Source organism: Alligator mississippiensis, chromosome 11 (genome assembly GCF_030867095.1).
Source record: "Alligator mississippiensis isolate rAllMis1 chromosome 11, rAllMis1, whole genome shotgun sequence".
Taxonomy (NCBI): domain Eukaryota; kingdom Metazoa; phylum Chordata; order Crocodylia; family Alligatoridae; genus Alligator; species Alligator mississippiensis.
In genome coordinates, this window is record NC_081834.1 from 47,645,931 (window position 1) to 47,665,686 (window position 19,756).

Consider the following 19,756-nt stretch of genomic DNA (forward strand, 5'->3'; position numbering starts at 1 on the left):
TCCCAGAGCGTGAAGAGGAGAAACATTCTCAGTCACTTTCCTTTGGCTCATGTCGGGTACCGTAGAGCCAACCTAGTCATTTCTGACCAAGAGACAGAATCACTTGTGCGTGGTCCCTTGACTTTTGTGTGTTAAATCAAAATATTTATGCAGAGATATCAATTCCATTCCTAGGCTATGCCTAGCTTTTAAGTCAGACTAAAGATTTACAGCAGCATTTAGTTACTTAAAGATGTATATGGGCTTAACTTCCATTGACTTTTGGTGGGGGTTCAGTGTCAAAACTATACAGTCACTTTTAAACCTCCCTCAGGCATCTATCTGTGTATTTAGAGACCTAAATATCATTGTGAATCTAGCTTCAAATCCTGGTACTAGGAATATTTTAGATATAACTGAAAAGAGCTAATTGCACCCTTCTCAGAATCCTTTTCCAGAAAGGGACGGTTTGAGTTTGGGCAAAAACAGACAAATTTTGATGAAAAGAGCTGGCTCCTGGGCCAAGAGCCTCCAGGTACCCTGCCCTTACCAAGGGATGTAGGAAAAGGTTGGGCAAGGAATTCATTTTTCCAGGTGCTTGCATAAGGTTGCTCTGAGCATTGCTTTATTACCAAGTTTGGTAGAAACTGGGTTCATCTACGGCGATGTAGCTCGTCGCTACAGTGACATGGCATTGGCAGGCACTAACTGTGACACTGCCACTACTGTGCAGCGGCGGTGAGCTGCAGCGTAGTAGCTCCATTGCTACTGCGCAGTAGGGTAAAAAATGACCCATGTGTCGCTGGGACTGTGCAGGACCAGCGGGTACTGCTCAGTCATTTAGTACTTACTAAAGCAAGTACTAAATGACTGCTCAGTACCAACTGTGCAGTCAGGGACATGTATAGAAGTGCCCACTCAGCCAAAATGTTTTGGTTCTGACAATCCTGCTCAAGATCACTGCTCCTTGGCCTCTAGTGTTAGGCAGAATGTCAGGTTGGATGATCGAGTTGTTCCCTTATGGCCTGAATACCTGTGCCTGGGGCTGAATCATCCATGATTGCTCAAGTCCGTCAAAAAATCTCAGGCTGATCCAGTGCCAAGGCTGCACGGTTTCACAATGCAGCAAAACACTTTGGCACTTGCTTTAATTCAGATTAGGAAGCAGTAACTTCAGTGAGAGTCCTGCTAGAATGAGCACTAAGTACCTTAAACACTAAGTACCTTAAATAACTAGACTCAATATCATTAGAAGGGACTTTGGAAGCAAGTCCAAATTATTCCTTGGGTGTGATATTAATCCGACTGGTAAGAATTTAAGTTTTGTACATCACTTAAACTCCTTACAGGCCACAAATAAGCATTTTAAACAACCAGTTAATTATATAGGACTCCCCAGAGAGGTGAATCAGCTATAATCCTGTTATATTTTCAAAAAGCAATGCATGGGGCTACTTGTTTAAAAGGGATTATATTGAAATAAGGCTGCGAAGTAGCTGCGGTTTAAAAAGGTCTGTCTATGGAGCTTCCTTAGAGCAACTCTAATGGGAACATGAAGATGAGGGGAAAATATGAAAAAATGTTTTGCCTACTTAAAAAATATCCATTTAATTTAAACTAGAATATCCAGGGGTCAAAAACACCCATGGAAAAAAAGGGAGCAACGCACACCTGGGCAGTGTGCCTTTGCAGTGTGGAGAACACCTGACTGCATGGTATGTGGCGCTGCAGACATGCTTGCGATGCCACATGCCATGTGGCTGTACTTGTCTGGATGAATCCACTGATTTCAAACAGGAATCCATAGTGTTAAAAACAGTTTGAACTATTGTGATCCTTCTGAGTTCTCTGCAACAGAAAAATTGCTCTATTATTTTTCTGCAGTCAACAAATCAGTAAAAACTGAGATTTGGGACTGTCCAAGGGGTGCCTTCTGTCTAAAAAGGTTGAGAACCATTAATCTATACATATGGAGCTCCATGCAGAATTAGGACTGCATTAGGTCTACTCTTAAGAGGTTTTACCAGGACAACAATCCCAGTACACCTTAGTGTGGATACTGCTTGTAACAGCAAAGGAATTATTTTGTCATATACTTTAAACCAGTTCCCTGAAAGAACTATGGCAAAACAACGGGATTCTATTTAACCCACTACAGGACCTCAAGGTGACCTGTTTTTACCTATCATGTGTACAGTGCACATGAAGATGCTAGATATAAGAGACAGCAAGTTGTTTAGGGCTGCAAAAACTGTCCAGGAGTTTGATGATCACCCAGTGTTTGCTAATGCTAACATGTCTTTACTCCTTCGATTCAGACCCAGGTTCTCCAGTCTCATTCTCTTTGTATTTCGCTGAAACTGTCTGTCTTTGTTCTTAATTCAGACAAAACCAAAGTAGGGTGGTAGGAAGGTGAATTGGGGATGATCATTACTGTCCTCTGTGATGAAGACTACTTCATCCTTTCTCTTTATATATAATACTATTCCCAAATGACAGTGGTTAACTAACACACCTCTACCGTCTCTGACTGGATTTTTATTTTAAAACAAAGAAAGAAAAGTTTACAGAAAGCTCTTAATCATTGAAGATGCTGATAAAATCCTGTTTATTATAATGCCAAGATGACCTCAATGTGTCCCATTTCACTAACACCTCACAGACAATCCTTTTGTTTTGAATGATGGCAGCTCTCTTGGCCTAGTCCCAAACTGTCCCTGATTTCCAAGGCTGTGAAAACACCGGCTGAGCTTGTGGCCATGAAGGACGTCCCAGTGAGCAGAAGATATCCCAGTGAGCAGAGGGTCCAGACTCTTATGTTCATCCAGGGGAAGTGTCTCACATTGATTCAGGGATCGTGACTTACGACTTTTTCCTCCCAAGTGAGAAAAGTCTTTGCTGTTAATATATTCCCCATCTCTCTTATTTCTAGTGAAGAACAATCTCTCTTTCACTGATCTAGACTGATGCTTGATAGTCTTAATGGGGGTCAGGATACCACAGGACCATTGCTCCTTTCCAATTTTGGAAATGTCAATACTGGTTCTGTTTTGCTCCTATTGTTCAGTCTCCTGCATGGAGAATTGCTTTTAGAGGCAGGATACAGGACAGCTTTGTAGATCATCTTTCAGGGAATTATAGATCTTTAATCAGGCAAGCGTTAGAGACTCTGAGGCTGGTGTTGGATCCTCTCCTATGTCCCCTGTTGTTTTTCTTTTAAGCCCAGCCATGGTACATCTAAGGGGAACGGGAGGGATTTTTTTTCCTAATTAGACTTGCTATGGATGGAGGTTGTGGTGCAGTTGGCAACATTAATGTTCCCTTTCATCACTTTCTCCAGGGCGGCTTGCACTTCTAAGGTGCCTATGAAAGAGCCACGTCTCTTCATTCTCCGGCGGTTGGCCTCTGTAAATACTCCACTATAGAGGTTGCACATGGAGGACTTCATCAGCCCTCTGGCTTTGGCTGACATGCGCCTGTTCCCTTGCTGTAGCTGGCCCATGATTGTGGTAATGTACTTGGTGAGAGAAAGTTTCTTCCCATGGCTTCTTACTAGCTTCAGTACTGACTTCCACCTCCCTTGCTGCAGCTGGGATGTTTTCCTCTTGGGCAGACACTTCAGCTGCTGGGCTTTCTGCTTCCTTTGAATCGGGGACTTCTTCCTTCTTCTGTGGGTGGCTGCCATTGTTCTACCCTGGTCTCTGCCCTCAATTCTCAGCCTTCAATACAAGGTGTAGTCACATAAAGTGGCAAATATTCAAATGAGATACTGACTTGGTGCCCAGCGATTGGCTGGCTAGAACAATGCCCTTTCAGGCTTGTTGAAATGGCGCTCCTCAGTCTGGATCACCGTAACCCGTTCTCTCCCCTGTGGGCATAAAGGAAGTTGTACTAAACAAGAAAGAAAAAATTCAACACCTCCCTGCCTTTCTGCCATCTGACACCACCAGGGAAGAAAAACTGCCTTCCCTGCACATCAAAGGGCAGCTCACACAAAGGAACTCTCCTGGACCCAGAGGAACACACATCCACCTTCAGCTTCCTCTGTGCAAAACGAAATAGGGTGCATGTACCCAAAAGCTTGCAAAGAAAGATAATTTTTGTTGGAATTTCTTAGTTGGTCTAATCAAAAGTATCATTTCTGAACCTAGCGTTTTAGAGTTTTGTATTTCTTTTTTGTCTCAGACCAACATGGCTACCCAATACATCCCTGTAACATTCCTCAGGTCTTTTGGCTCTAGGCAGGATAAGTTGGACAGGAAGGCCCAAGTAATCCATCAACTTTTGTAACATGTCTTAACATGTGTTAATCTTAAAACTAAGCAATATAAAACAGTGAAGAAAAGGAGGACCCAGGCACTTTTTGTATTAACAGCTTTTCAAGAACTCAAAGAGGGTGGCATAGGATTGCACTTAGGTGCCTAAGTACCACTCAAGTGCCTTAGAGGTGAAATAGAGTTTGGGTCTTAGTTTGCCAGGGTGATTTTTATAATCTACAATGGATTCCTACTGCCCCCTAGCTGATTATTAGTTGTAATGTACTATTCTTATTTAAACGGAGAGTGGTGGGGGAGCACTTAATGGGTATTTTCTGCTCTGTCCCTGGTTGACCCAGCTGTAAATGGACATGTGATCATTTGGTCTGGGGACTCAGAGATGGATGGATGTGGTAGTGCTAGCCACATCCCTTCCTGGAGTGCTGTTGGCTACAGAAAATGGTGTGCCTTAAGCATGCCAGCCCTGCAGGCTGCTAGGCTCAGGTAGACCTTGGACTTTATTTAAATATTGTTATTTTTCTACCATTAATAACTACAGTTTCACTCCTCTGCATTTATTTAGTTTTTTATTTTTATTAGCTGTTGCTGTATATTCATTGGGTCAACGCCATTGATTTAACTGGTGCTTTACTGACTGATGCCAGTTGAGAATCTGGCCGACTGTTTATCATCATTATTATACTTTCTGCTCTAGGCCTTTGTCAGTTTGAGACAGATGACTGCATGTAATAAAGGCAGCTTTCTAAGTGAAAGTCCTTACTGAGTTCATAATAGTAAGCAGTTCACTTAGTGCTACTTTGAATTGTTGGGCACTGAAAACCTGAGGTGGGTACAGTAGACACAAGCATCTCAGTGTCCTGCAACAGAAACTTCATTTAATCTCTAGCTATCTCCTTGTGGATAAATATTGGAAAGTAACTTGGCGTCAATCCTGAAAGGATCACTTTGCAGATTCGCACTTCGCCTGCTTGGTACATACATCAGAGGAAGACCCAGCTGGGCCTAGTGTGGTTAAGATGCACCATTGTCTTAGCTAAAAACACACCAGGTAGTAGTGGTACCAGCCTCCCATCCAGACTGCTTTGACTTCCCAATGAATGGCCAGGTACACATCTACAGCTGGGTCTACTGGGGACAGTTGTTGAAATCAGTTCAAAGAAGAGCATGCATGGTGTTACAGGCCTGATTTTTTTTAAAAAAAAATTTTTTCATGTCCCAAGCCAAATCAGCCAGTTCAATAGGCCTCACTGAATGAAGCAGCCCAAGCTCAGGGCTTTGAGGCCACAAGCTGCTTTGGCAGATTGGCGGTGCCCCTGGGGCTGGCTTCTGGCTGGTGAGGAGCAGAGAGGCGGCGAGGCAGGAGACCTCGCCTTGTGAGGGAAGCCAGGTGTGCAGCTGGGGGCCAGGGGGGCTGTGTACAGCAAGCAATGGCTTGCACACGGCGCTTAGGGACGCGAACCCGCCCCTCCGGCTCCTCCGCGGGAGCCTGCTTCCCTGCCCGCAGCAGGAGGGGGGCGGGACGCTGCCCCAGGGCGCACGCAGTTGGATGAGCTAGCATGATGTCAAAAGCCACCAATCAGAGCTGCGGAGGGGCCTGGGGGCTGCTCTGGGGGGGCACGGGGCTGGCTCGTGTAAACAGCAGCAAAAGGGGCAGAGGTGCCGCTCCGCTTGCGCTGGGCCGGGGCGCAGCTGCGGCCTCCCGCCCTGGGCTCTCCGTGTGCCGGCGCCCCAGGCCCGCTGCAGCCATGGGGGCCGGCCGTGCTAGTATGGCATGTGTCAGGATGGCCGAGTGGTCTAAGGCGCCAGACTCAAGGCACGGCCTTCCCCCGGGGTGTTCTGGTCTCCGTATGGAGGCGTGGGTTCAAATCCCACTTCTGACACATTGCTTTTGTGCCCCCTCTCCCTCCGCCCAGCGCGCGTGGAGGGCGCCCTGCCGGCAGCCCCGGGACCCCGCTGCGGGCGGAGAGACACGGCCATCCCCCCCACTCGTCCCAGGCCAGCCAGGGCATGGGGTGCTCGCTGCAGGCTCGGCGGCCGCCTGCGGGCTGTCCCCAGCCCCGTGGAAATTGTTCTCATGTTAGCCCAGCTTAAAAGAAGTGGAAATGGGGGGGGCTCTGTTGCTCTCCAGCATTAGATGAGTAGCAGACATTTCTTAACCAGTAGAGGCAGGGAAGCCTCGGCTGGGGAGCCCCGCTCGCAGTGGTCTCTGCACTGGAAGCTTGTGCCGTCCTCTCCTTTCATTTCTTCTTTTAAGCAGCAGGCGCGGGCAGCGCGGCCAGCCGCGTGTTGAGGCTGCTGCGTGAAGCCGGCTGCAGGCTCCCTGGTGGTCTAGTGGTTAGGATTCGGCGCTCTCACCGCCGCGGCCCGGGTTCGATTCCCGGTCAGGGAAGGTCCTTTTCCTTCGCCTTTCAAGCGGATAGGCTTTAAATAGGAAAAGGTTGCTTTTTTCCTGTGGGGCATTATACTCGGTATTGGCGTCAACGTTGCGCTATTCTTTTCAGGAAGATATAGTAATCCCCCAACCCGTGGCAAAGATGCAAACAACTGTAATTTAGATCGAGGGGGGGCGGGGCTGTGTACAGTAAGCATTGGCTTGTATACGGTGCTTAGGAGTTAATTAGTTTAATAGGCATTAATTAGTTTCATAGGCTGAGGTTCTTTGTGTAAATCTGATATTTTTTATTAGACCAGCTCACATATTTGGAAGAATTATTTTTTTGCAAGCTTCAAAACTTTGCAACTTCTTTAATATCTTAGAAGTCCCTGGGGGCTGATGGGGAGGGAGGAGGTGCAGTAGCATCCCTCCACCTTTGAGTCTTGCTCCACCCAAATTTAAATCAATTGACACAATATCTTTTGACTGTTGTTGCCTAGTTTGCTGTATTTTTAAAATTGACTATATAATCTGGCAAATTAATTCACATCCCGATACTTAGATTTATTTTTGCTTTTAATAATACAGGGTTAGCCCCCTAGTAAAGCTTCTGGTTTAACAGGAGGAAAATTTGTGTTGTAGGTGATGATGCATCATGTCACCTCCCCCCCCAGCCCCCAACCCTAACCCTAGCCCCCGCCTCCTATTCCCCTCTCAAAATCCTAGATCCACCCACAGAAGTCCCCATCATTTTTTGTTTATTATTACACTATTACTTTAAATTCATTATACACAGTAATTTTACTTTTAATAAGTATCAATAACGAAGATGATACTGATGGTTGGTACCTACATAATATAGTATCAAATGCCTTAATAAATGTCTGCTCAGCTATAAAGATGTAAGGTCATTTCACATGTTTAAGCCCCAATACTGCAAGTAAAAATACACCTGAGTAATTTTTGTGTATAAGTGATGCCGTGGGAGCTCTTGCATTACTTTTGTGAAAAAATTACTCGCCTGTGTTCTTGGAAAACTAAAAAGTTAGTGATGCTTTTAGTAAAATTAGAGAACTTATGCCATATATACTTATATCAGATATACTTATATTTACTTCAGTAAAATTAGAGAACTTATTTTTGAGAGGAGGCCCCACAGAATCAAATGTGAATAATTTTCATCAATTTCTGATGTTACTGAATAGAGAAAGAGCCTGAGAGGATAAACAACAAGATCACTTGAATTTTTCTGTCTCTTCACTATAACATCCTCAAAATGTTGGGCTAAAGCAGGTGCTCAGTGTCAGCCAAAATCAAAATATTTGGGACTGCATTTTGCTCCAGGAAGGTTTGTGTTGAAATCAGTTGGTCAAAACTGGGGAGTAAGGACCACTGAATCTGAACCTTCATCACCTGTAGGGTAGTTGGACCTATCTGTAACTTAATAACGAAGTGTCTGAGGGGCCTGAGGAAGCAGAAATAACCTTGAGCTGCACCTGAAAAAGGTTGATAGCTGAGTGGAGACAGGCATACGCTCACAAAAGACCATGCTAGCAGGTGAAGCCTGGCACACCTGTTCTGCAAATGCTATACTTTGAAATGGGTGTAATATAGCTGCCTTAGTAGTGGCTGTATCAGGACAACTCACTGACACATGCCCAATACCATGCTAAAGTATCTATGCTATACCCATTTCAGGGTGTGGTGTGAGTGGGGCACGGTTCCCTGTACTCCCTGTAGTGGTCCTTTGATAGGCTAGACATGACCTAAGAAGCCAGATTGTTCAAGGAATGCCTGATTTAGTGCTGTTGTGTATCTTCCCAATGGCCTTAATATGCTAGGACAACACGCAGAATGAAGCACTGCTCAAAGTGTTTGATGGACAATTTTTCTACAAGCAAGGTTTGTTCATGGTGAGGTGCTGTGATTTTGCTGACAGGTCTGGGTATTAACCAACTCTCTGACAATTGGTTCAAGGACCTAGCCACCCTTCTTCAGCGGGAAAAATCCTGTATATATCTAGACAAGGGATACAGCTTGCTCAGCACAGGCCTGTGAGCAGTTTTATGTCTTTGATGGGATGGGGATAAGATCCTGCACTCAGATACAGACTTAGATGTGTAAACGGTAGGAAATCTGTTCCTGCAATTAGTGACTGCTTATCACAGCATTCAAAATGGAGTGAAAAGGGTTTAACTGCAGGTGAATAGGTGCTTATAACCTCTTTCTTCTGGTGAAAGTAATGGGTATGTGAAAAAAAATGTATTTGTGTTTGTGCCCTTTGGTGTTTTACTCTCTTTTGACTTCTTCACAATGGATGAAGGACATCTAGGCCTATGAAGTTTGCTGATTCCCATTGGATTTTTTTGCATTCAGAATATTGGCTGTGACAATAGGGTTGCCAAGTCGGACTGAAGATATTCTGGGAGATTTTTTTTTTCCAATGGGACATAATGTTATTAATTGTACTGCTCAACCCGTTCACAATATCCATCTCCCAGATTGCTTTCAATAGTCACAGGGAGATCTATGCCAATTCCAGTAGGGTTGTCTCTGGCCAATTCGGGAGGTTTGTCAACCCTACGTGCCAACCCTGTTATTTTTTCTGACTGGTTCTTTAGTTTCATTTTATAGGGAGACCTTTATGAGATGCTCCCTGTATTACTGCTGCACTGATGGTGGAAAGCCTGTTATTCTTTTCAGAGCAGGCATCATCAGCATGGCAGCCAAGGTTTCATAGGCTTATTTACCCTAGTGAAGACTTTAGGGTGGGTAGAGACCTGGCCCTTATTGAGCAGGTTGGATTGTATGTGAAAGCCAATTGGCTACAGATCCGTATTGGCAATGGTAAGGTAACACTGGAAGGAAGCAACCAAGATAAATAAAAGGGAACCATCATGGCCTTTTGCCCTCAATTTGTAACTGAACTTAATTCCTGGGTTATTTGACTAGACAGAGCAGAAATCAGTGACTATTTATATATGTACTGGATTTGCCTGCACAGTAGTTGAATTATTTAACATCTGTGCATGAATGTGTGTGTATCCTTTCAATTCCAACTGAAAGGGGAGGATTATTTCTGGGAAGGCCTTTGCATCCCAAATACGAGATCCTTGAAAACTCACAAACTCCATATTAAATTCTGATTCACCATACCCCTTGTTATTCCCTAATTTAAAGAAAACACATAACACTGACAAAATGCAGCCAAAATTCTATTTTATTAGAATGGCAAGATGACTTTCATTTCCATCAGGAAAGCACCTCACAATCTGTTCAGTCCATTTATTCACAGATTTTTAATCAGTCTCGATAGTTTCTCTTTTATGGTGAGAGACCCTGATTCAAGTCCCTCCCATGGTGGAATCTCTTTTGTGAAGAATAGCTGTTTTCAAGGCAGGCCCCTCACCAAAGGGGCAGCATGTAGACTTTATAATTGTCATCTTTAAGGCAGTTTCAGGTCTTGAAGCAGGTGGGTGAAGAGGTCTATCTAGCTACTTTGGGCTCCTCTCCCTTCTCCCCTCTTGTTCTTTCTTTCACCCCAGCCAGGCTGAGCTCTGGGGGAAGGGGAGGGATGGTTCTTTAATAAGACCTCCTAGAGACAGGGGCGGCTGAGTGCCTGACCCGTTTCTTTGGCATTACTTCCCACAGAGCAGCTTGCATCTGTGTGGGGCCGATGGTAGGGCGACGAGTCTGCTTCCTCAAGCGTTCGGCCTCCATGGACACTCTTTTGTAGATGTCATTCACAAAGCTGATCATCAGCCCTTTGGCTTTGTTTGATAAGAGCTTGTTATCTCGTTTCAGCTGTTTTAGCACCTTGTTGGAGTCATACTCCTTGGAGGAGCTCTTCTTCCCATGGCTGCTCCTCTCCTGCTTCAGTGCTGGCTTTCGTCTTGTCTGGCTCCTTTGCTTGTGCTGGGACTTCCCCTGTTTGGTCTGGTGCCTCCTCCCATAGGATTTCCGTCTCCGCTGGTTCTGGGTCTTCTTCCTTCCTCTCTGGGCAGCAGCCATTGCTCAGTCCTGCTCTGCTCTGCTCTGCTCAACCCCTTGTCTGCAAATGCCACTGTCCTTCCCCCAGCTCTGCATATATATAGTGGCAGGCATTCAAATGAGGGAACTGGCTTTGAGGCCAGTGATTGGCTGGCTGGAACAATGCCCAATCAGACTCACTGTGATGATGGCTGTGCAGACCCTTGCGCCTCATAATGGGTAACCATGGGCTATGCTCCTCTATGAGACAGAGGCAGCGATAACATGTCAGCCACAGACTGGGGTGTGTTAGATGGATAGGTTTGTTTCTCCAACTCAGTTTCCCTATTGTCTTCCAGTTCAAGTCTTTTTGGGAAGCTGGTACCAGTTTCCTCCTCACCTTTGACTCAACCACTTGAGAAATGACTGGTACCAAGACATTATTGTGAAAAATTCAGCACCCTGACCCTATCAAATCAAGGCAGAAAAGCTCCCAGTCTGTTTGAGACCCTTAACAAGTCTCTCGGCCTAAATAACAGACCAAGTTCTTTGGGTAAATCTGGTATCTTTTATTAGACCAACTCAAATAGTTGAGTTGGTCTAATAAAAGATACCAGATTTACCCAAAGAACCTTGTCTGCCTGTGTCCTTAGACCAACATGACTAAAACCTATACCCTTGGCGGAAATGGGGAAGACCAGAACTGAGAGAAAAATATAACAAACAGCCGTATTTTATTAAAAATTCCTCCCCTTTTAATGTTAGAATTAATGTTATTTGCATTTATATCTCACTCTTAGATACAGTAAAAGCTCTGTTACCCGGCATCCCCCGGGAATGGGGGATGCTGGTTAATCAAATATTCTGGTTAATCAAATGTGCACCGTCTGGTGCACTCCCCGGCGTCAGTGTGCTGTGAGACAGGGACGGGGGCCCTGCGCAGGCTGCTTTGCCCTGGGCTCTGTGCTGAAGAAGTGGCAAGGACTCTGCTCAGAGCAGCAGCGAAACCCGGAAGTGGTACTTCCAGTTTCACTTTTGCCGCATCCCTCGGTTGCCAGTTAATAGAGTTTTCCAGCTAACAAAGTGCCGGTTAACACAGCTTTTGCTGTAAAAAAAAAAGTTTGTGACTCAGTGTCAGTGTTCAGAGAGTTGGTACACAAATAATAATCCTGTGTGTATGTATGTGTGTGGGGTCCTTCCTATCCAAGCAGGATATTAATCAAATGCCAACATAGATTTAGAGCTAATCTCTGAGCAATTGCTAAAGGATGCTGCAAAATCAGCCCCTATTGCTACTGCCTATAATTAGCATGCCAGGTCTGAGAGAAGCAGCCCCATTCCTAATGTGTGGTCATACCTAGGCACACTGGAGCTGCCGATTCCAGTATTATCAATTAAAAGGGCTTGAAGTTGTAATAAATTGGGCCCCACCCCCAAACTCAAGAGACCAGCTTAAAAATCTTTAGTTGTTTTTCCAAAAAGAAATGTCATTTTGTGTGTGTGTGTGTGTGTGTGTGTGTGTGTTTGTCTAACTTTAGGCCTCACCTTTTAAAACTTTTCTGTGTAATTCCAAGGACTAAGAGGTTTTTTAAATCGAGCTGAGATTTTTCAGTCACTGCATTCTAGCCACCCAGCTCTAAATAAATTTCTAGCAATCATGAGATCCCTGAAAAAATGTTAAGTTCACAATGCTATGACCACTTTCCTGTAAGGTATTTCCTTCTTTCTCATATAGCGGTAATCTAATTTCTGAGCATTTAAGAAATGACCACACTTTCCCTTATGCCAGCATAATGAGATGCTAAACTCAAGTGGACCTGTGACTTTGTCCTTAAAGATTATAAACTATTTTAGCTTCCCTCTGATGACAGAAAGACATGCAGTGTCACCGCACACAAGTCTTCAAAGGCCTAGAAAGAAAAAAACATGAAAAAGGGTGAAAGAAGAATATTCCAGCTTCCTCTACACCCCAGTAAATCCTCCATAGACATCAGTTTGGCATAAGATTTTTTTTTTTATAGTGTGTGTCTGTGTATGTATACACACGTGAATACACACACGTTCTCATACACACTGGGAGTGTCTACATGTGCATTTATGCCGGCTTAAATTTACTGCCCAGTAAATTACTGCCCAGCAGGTGTTACAACACATTAACGCTGTGTGTGGACTGATTTGTGGCTGAAAGTTAGTCCCAAGTCAGTCTACGTATACAGTGTTACTGCACAGTAAGGTTTCTACATTTGTGTTACTGCGCAGTAACTAATCAGGCGTAAATTTGATACCTGCATGATGCAGGTATCAAATTTACACTCAAGTTGGCATAAGTCACCATATTTACTGTGCAATCTGGATATGCACGTGTAGATGTGCGTCTCTGCTATGCAGTAATTTTGGTTACTGTGCAGTAAATGAACACATGTAAATGCTCACACATACCCCTAATCTATAGCTTTATATATAGACCACCTTTCAGATATCTGCATATAGATATAGACATACACACACACACACCAGCTTGCAGACATATGCAGTGTGTGTGTGTGTGTGTGTGTGTGTGTCGGTGTGTGTGTATTTCTTTAGCTTTTTGGTTCCTGAGAAAATGAGCTATACTTCAGTCATATTTTTAAATTTTTCTCTGCCATTAAGATAGAAATTCCTCTTTAAAAATATAACCAATTCTCATAATCACATGCCTCTAGGAGTTAGGGGGCTATTACAAGAGCTGACCACTTGGAGTCCCTCTAGGATTAATTACCAAGGTATCCAGCAGGCTTGAAGGAGCACCAAGCCTGGAAGGCAGCTCTCTCCCACTGACTGCCGCTGCCTTTTCCGTCATGCCCTGATTTGGAGCCTAGCGCTCCTTGCCTGCAGGCACCTCAGTCGAACAGCCCAGGGCCCCAGGCAGGTGGCAGTGTGTGTCTGAACCAACTCTGCTGGCTTGCTCCCCAGCGCAGTGGCAGCAGCCTGCTGGCTTGTCTGTGCAGTTTGCCTTCCTTTTCAGTTCAAACACATAGGGATCAGGGCTAGAGCTGGATCAGAACAGCAGAAAACATTTACAACTTTTCAACCAGAACAGAAGTATGTCTAGGGTGAAACGTGTTACGTACATGTCAGGATGGCCGAGTGGTCTAAGGCGCCAGACTCAAGGCTCTGTCTTCCCTCTCCTGGGCGTTCTGGTCTCCGTATGGAGGCGTGGGTTCAAATCCCACTTCTGACATGCATTTTTTTTCCTCCCCTGCACCTTCCTTTATTAAACACACCGACACCATTTTCTCTTACAGGAAGGAAACATTAGTTACAGTGCAGGAAACCCAGGGGAACACACACAAGACCTTCATTTCTCTCTTCTCCTTTTTCTTCTTCTTTTTGGTGTGCTTTTTTTTTTCTTGTGGGAAGGGGTGTTTTGGAGAGGAATGGCCAATATTCTTTCATGATGAAAAATATATGGATACAGTTATTAAAACAACACTCTAAGTATTATTAAATTGATTGCTATTATTACTAACGTAATTACATACTTTTATGACATAAACACTTGGTATTATTAACAGAAGCTGTATCTAAGTATGATTAAATCAATTGTTATTATGTATAACATAATTGCATAGTTTTAGGACATAAACACTTGGCATTATTAACATAGGCTGTAATGCAACTAAATTTTATTATTAGAAGGCTATGTTATTAAATGGTAAATATTAACAGTAAATCATTCAATATCAAGACATATTAATTTTACAATTAAAATACCATTTAACTTTTGCTTCCCTTGGGACATGATATACAATAATTATCTGGGAAACATATCTCAGGATTTTCATTTTTAAGTCAGAATTGTGGAATAAAGGTTTTGGTCAGCACAGTAAATCTTAATGATTTAGGATGAAGCCAGTGATAACAGACAATGATTTATTTTATGGCAGTGAGGAAGTCCATTGTCATTTTTTCACCCTCTGCTGTTTCTGCAAGTACAGAGAACCACTCCCAGATCAGAAAAATGGCACACCCATCTACAGCATGTCTGCTTAAACTAGCATAAAGAAGTGGTTGGGCTTTTTTGCTCTTGTTTTTAGGGCCCCTGTTTGACTTCTGGGCAGGGGAAGGAAAATGTCATATTCATAGTTTTGAAGGAAAAAAATGTGTTACTTTGCCTAAATCTATTAAATATTGCTCTTAAGATGCAAATGGTAATGTGTTTCACAGGCCATTTAGCTGGAGAAGAAAATAGTGTAATAAAAAAGTAATAATTATATGTTACCTAATGGGGTAGCAGTTTCAATTTTTTAGGGTCTGATTCTGCAAGCACCTGTGAACAGGTAATACAAGTACTAAATGACTGCACGTTAATCCATGCTACTGTGCAATAGTGCTGACAAATGGCTTTTTTTGTGACCCCTGACTGCGCAGTAGTCTTGGGCTACTGCACAGCCAGTGTCTTGTGTAGATGTGGCCTATGATTCCTATGATTAACAAGAGATAAATGAATGTCTTGTATGTGCTCTTCTAGATTGAATAGGTTTTAAAAGTGCAGAGAAGTAGTTTATATTTGCTGTGCTAGAGAAAAGAGCCAGTAGAGGGTTGCAGAATGAAAAGAGTCCTGGTCAAAGTGAGAATAAGGGAAATGATTTTTGCAACACCCTTCTGGAGGGATATGAGTGGATCAGGAGTCTAGTTATCAAGAATAGAGAGACTGTTGCAGTACATGAGATGAGCCATAGTGAGAGACTGGGTGAGTCTTAGCTATGTAGGTGGACTGCTTATGCAAGTACTAAGTGACTGCACAGTAACAACTGCAAAGTCTGCCGCTCATGTAGACACGGCCACTGTTTATAAGACTGTATAAAGCAGGACACATTTTTTTCAGTTGTTCTGGATTATCTGACATGATGATGCACATGATTTTACTTTGACCATGATGATGTCAGGGTTGGAAATTCTTCACATCTTTGTTTAGACCTGAAAAGAAAATAGTACGAAAGGAAAATCCCTCAATGGGGTTGTGGCTGATTAAGAGACACCAGACTTTACTAACAGAAGGCTAGAGGAAACTACAGAGGAACTGAAAGTGTCTATAAAGGAGACTCATGCCAAATGATTATGTTCCACTGATGTAATGAAAAATGGACAGTCTTAGGGGCAGCATAGTACCCTGAGGAATCAGGCCCACACTATTATAAGGAAAATTATTTTTTGTTTTTGTTATGAGTTTATGTAGGGTCAGATTCAAGTCCACCTATTAGGTGTCTATGGGTATTTAAACCCCTCAGTGAGATTCTATTCCACCCTATTCAAGTTCCCCAAATCCATTAATTAATCTGGTTTTGTAAACCAATGCAGTTTTAGCCTTGACACCAAGTTGCAAAAAAGGTAAACAAATAAACAAAACAAAAAGTGAACAGAAGGACTTCTCTACCTTTTGCATTAACTGTTTTTCAGGAACTTGAGCAGGATGGAATAGGATCCCACGTAGGGTAAAATTTACTGGGAGGACCTGGCGGAGGGAGTGGAGGCCCGCTTTCAGCGCTGGCGCTGGCGCCTGCCCGCCCTCTCTTACCGCGGCTGGGTCCTTGTCGTCAACAACCTGGCGGCGGCGACCCTGTGGCACCGCTGCGCGGTGCTGGACCCTCCGCCGGAGCTCCTGGAGAGAGTGCAGTGGCTCCTGGTTGACTTCCTGTGGGAAGGACGCCACTGGCTCCCACGAACTGCCCTCTACCTGCCCACCGGTGAGGGGGGCCAAGGCCTGATCAACCTGGTCAGCAGGGTGGCTGCCTACTGGCTGCAGGCCCTCCAGCGGCTCCTGTACGCTGAAGACCACCTCCCGTGGTGGCAGCTGGCGTGCTGATTCCTGCGGCGAGTGGGGGGCCTCAGCTTTGACCGGGAGCTGTTTCTGCTGGACCTCACCTTCCTGAATGGGGCGGTCCTTCCTCCGTTCTACTGCAGCATGGTGCGGGCCTGGCGGGCGGCCTTCCACCTCTGTCCCCAGGCCAGGCACCTGCAGTTCCCGCACCTGCTTCGAGAGCCCCTGGTCTACAACCCGGCACTGCAGCGTGTTGCGCCGAGCCTGGCCTCCGCCAGCCTCGTGGCAGCTCTCATTGAGGCGCGCACAACCCGCCTGGAGCACGTCCTGGACCCTGCTCGGTCGGCCTGGCTGTCACCCGAAGCCCTGGCTGCCTGGCTGGTGCTGTGCTCCGTCCGCACCGCGGGCCAGCTTCTGTGGACCGTTAGGGGCGCCCTCCTGACGGAAGCAGCGACCGCCCTGGAAGTCTATCTCCAGGTTCGCCGGACCCTTCCCGCCACGGACGCTGCACACGACGCCTTCCCACCGCTGCCTGTCATCCCAGCGGTACCCGGCAAGCTGGCTGAGTGGCCCAACATGCTGCTCAGGCTTCCGGTGCTCCCCAGCAGCAATACGGGATGCCCTTTTGGCACCCTGCCCTGCAAGGGCTTCTACGTGTGGGTGGTGCGCACCCGGCACACCCAGGTGCTGGCCGGCCGTCCTGATACCGTGTGACGGCGGTGCCTGGCGTGGCCCAGGACCCCAGTGTGGCGCATGCTGTATAAGGCGCCCACCGCCAAGAAGACCGGCAACCTTCAGTGGCGACTCGTGCACGGCATCCTGGCCACCGGCACCTTTGTTCGCCACCTGGACCCTGTGGCCTCAGCGGCTTGCCCCTTCTGCCCGGGGGTGCTGGACGAGGACATTTTCCACGCTTTCGACTGCCCCTGGCTGCAGCTGCTCTTTGCCACCCTGGGCGCGCTGCTTTGGGCGCTGGGCCAGGACTTCTCGGAGGACATCTACATCCACTCCTTCCCTTACTGGGCGGCTGAACAGGCTGAGGTCAGCCTGGCCAACTTCCTGCTGGGCCAGGCCAAGATGGCTACCCTGAAGAGCTGGCGAAACTGGCTCACCGGGACCAGGATGGTTGACACCCTGTAGCTCTTCCGCCTGCTGGTGCGGGCCTCCCTCTCGCTCGAGTTTGAGCATGCGGCCCTGCGGTGGACGGTGCCCACCTTCGAGGAACGCTAGGCCCTCGAGGGGGCGCTGTGCCGAGTTGAGGCGGGACACCTGCTCCTTGCCCTGTAACACCACCAGCTGCTCAAGCTGCGGAGACGCGGCCAGCGGGCCGAGGCCTTGGACTTTGTTTCATGCGGGTTGACCCCTGAGGCCCCTATGGGTGTCCCCACTGGCAGAACTGTAAATATGTAAATAGTCCTTTTGTTCGCTGTGTTTTTTTAGTCTAGAGTGTACAGGCAGGCCTTGCAGGCCATGAGCCCAGGCCATGTCCCGGGCCAACCTGTACATAGTCTCTACTGGCCCCGATTTGTCACCCTCCCTGGAATAAATACCTCTTAAAAGTCAAAGTCTTTCCCTTTGTACATCTAAATGGCAGTTCTCCAGCTGCATACATGGCATTTTTGGCACTTACATTAACATAGCTAGTCCCCCTGTATTATGAACACGTAAAAATATTCATGCATACACTGAACTTACGCAGCTGGCTATGAACTGACCTTACATGTACATGGTTATGGATGTGCCTCCATTCTGGACATGTACCTCTTTCTAACTCATGAAGATTTAGCTGGCTAGAAGTCCATGACTAGTGGGTGTTAGACTCAGGAGGAGGAGGAGCAGAGTCTTCCCATGTTTTTGTTCAAATAGTTGATGAATAGGAGTGGGGTCAAGTGTAGGGCCAGGAAAGAGCAGCTGTACTTAAAGGTATCTCATCTACCTCAATGAGTTATTTATCATGTTAAAAAAGAGGGGGCTCTGGACTCTAGTCTCAACTGTAGCTTTAGTTTGGGCAGAATCTTTTGCACTCTTCAGCCAATGACTAATTCAATATAAGGATCAGTAATTCGACCTCAAAAGGAGCACCAGAGAGGGACACCTGTGTATTCTGTGCCCTGTGGCTTGGAGGTTACCATACTATGCTGCAAATTAGGGAGATACAGAGTCAAAAAACACGCTCTGGGTGAGGGGAACCATTATGTAAGTATCTTGGTGAGTACCCAAACCACTTAGCTATTGGGTAGCTACAACTAAAAAAAGCTATCCTGTCTCCCCTCTGATACCTGTTTGAGATTTACACTCAGGAATGTAGGCATGTATATAGCTTTTCTGTGAATGCTCAGTTTTCATGTGCACTCCTGCACATCTCTGCTGTAAAGCTCTGGCCAAAAACTTCAGTTTAGATGCATAAAGAGAAATACATTTCTCCCCTGGGTTTCTTATGTATCTAACAGGTAGAATAGAATCTGGACTATAACCTCTTCACTGGAGCCTGTGATTTCTTGTAGAAGTAGAGAAAATGAAAGTATTTGCAGTAGGAAGTTGTCTTGTGGCTAAAAAAATAAACACTATTGCAACATATAAAAATATCCCAGTGAAGTGAAATTCCGAGAACACATGTTCTTGCACGAACACATTAAGAACACGTGCCCTTGCAGGAAATTTAGGATTAAACCCCCCTCAAACTGCAGTGTATCTTGAACATTTAGAAACCTGGGAAATGCCAAATGAAGGTTTCACTTCTTAAGTGAAGCAAGCAGATGACCCCCTTCACTTAATTACTAGATTTCTTGATTGCCAGATGAGTAGAAGAGATGGCAAATATTTTGGAGAACAAACCTAATAAGGTTTGTCTACCCAGGAAAGTTACACCTATAGGGCACGTCTACATGCATACTTTACTGTGCACTAGACTATTTTGCTGTGCAGGAAATCATCACCATCTACATGTGTGAGGCAATTAGGCCAGTGTAGACTACTTTACTGCATCATTGGGCAGTCCCATCAGATACAAGTACTATCCAACAGTGGAGTAAATTACTGTGCTTAAAGGCACATGTATATGCTGATGTTTGCATTGGTTTACTCTGGCTCAGATTGTGCTGGCATTTATTCAGTGGCATTAATTGCACGTGTAGATACACCCAGAAGTGTGCATTTAAACCTATTTGGTGATACCAGTATAACTCCCCGTAAGGACTTTCTAATTCAATGAAGAGTGTGTATTTTCATGTTAAACTTGTGTCAGTTTTGAAGGCACTGAAGTTAAGCTGAAAATAATAATAGGTTATTCTAGAATAGAAGTGTCTGCATAGTGAGTTTTATTAGTTAGACTAATTTGATGTAGGTCATGGCTGTCCA

The 19,756-nt window shown here is 45.3% G+C and overlaps 1 protein-coding gene and 3 non-coding genes across 4 annotated transcripts; 3 read left to right on the forward strand and 1 right to left on the reverse strand.

Moving 5' to 3' along the window:
* The first annotated feature begins 6,031 nt into the window (after positions 1–6,031).
* On the forward strand, positions 6,032–6,136 carry TRNAL-CAA (transfer RNA leucine (anticodon CAA)). Its single transcript has 2 exons — positions 6,032–6,069; positions 6,091–6,136. It is a non-coding gene; the product is annotated as a tRNA-Leu (tRNA).
* A 437-nt stretch (positions 6,137–6,573) lies between these two features.
* TRNAE-CUC (transfer RNA glutamic acid (anticodon CUC)) lies at positions 6,574–6,645 on the forward strand. The gene has a single exon. It is a non-coding gene; the product is annotated as a tRNA-Glu (tRNA).
* Positions 6,646–10,212: 3,567 nt separating this feature from the next.
* On the reverse strand, positions 10,213–10,641 carry LOC102563988 (uncharacterized). The gene has a single exon (XM_006269988.2). It carries the CDS (start codon positions 10,639–10,641, stop codon positions 10,213–10,215), a length of 429 nt encoding a protein of 142 aa, XP_006270050.1.
* A 3,070-nt stretch (positions 10,642–13,711) lies between these two features.
* On the forward strand, positions 13,712–13,819 carry TRNAL-CAA (transfer RNA leucine (anticodon CAA)). Its single transcript has 2 exons — positions 13,712–13,749; positions 13,774–13,819. It is a non-coding gene; the product is annotated as a tRNA-Leu (tRNA).
* Positions 13,820–19,756: the final 5,937 nt, after the last annotated feature.

Coding starts and splice junctions, on each gene's coding strand:
- LOC102563988 (XM_006269988.2), bottom strand. CDS start 10,641: ATGGCTGCTGCCCAGAGAGGAAGGAAGAAGACCCAGAACCAGCGGAGA.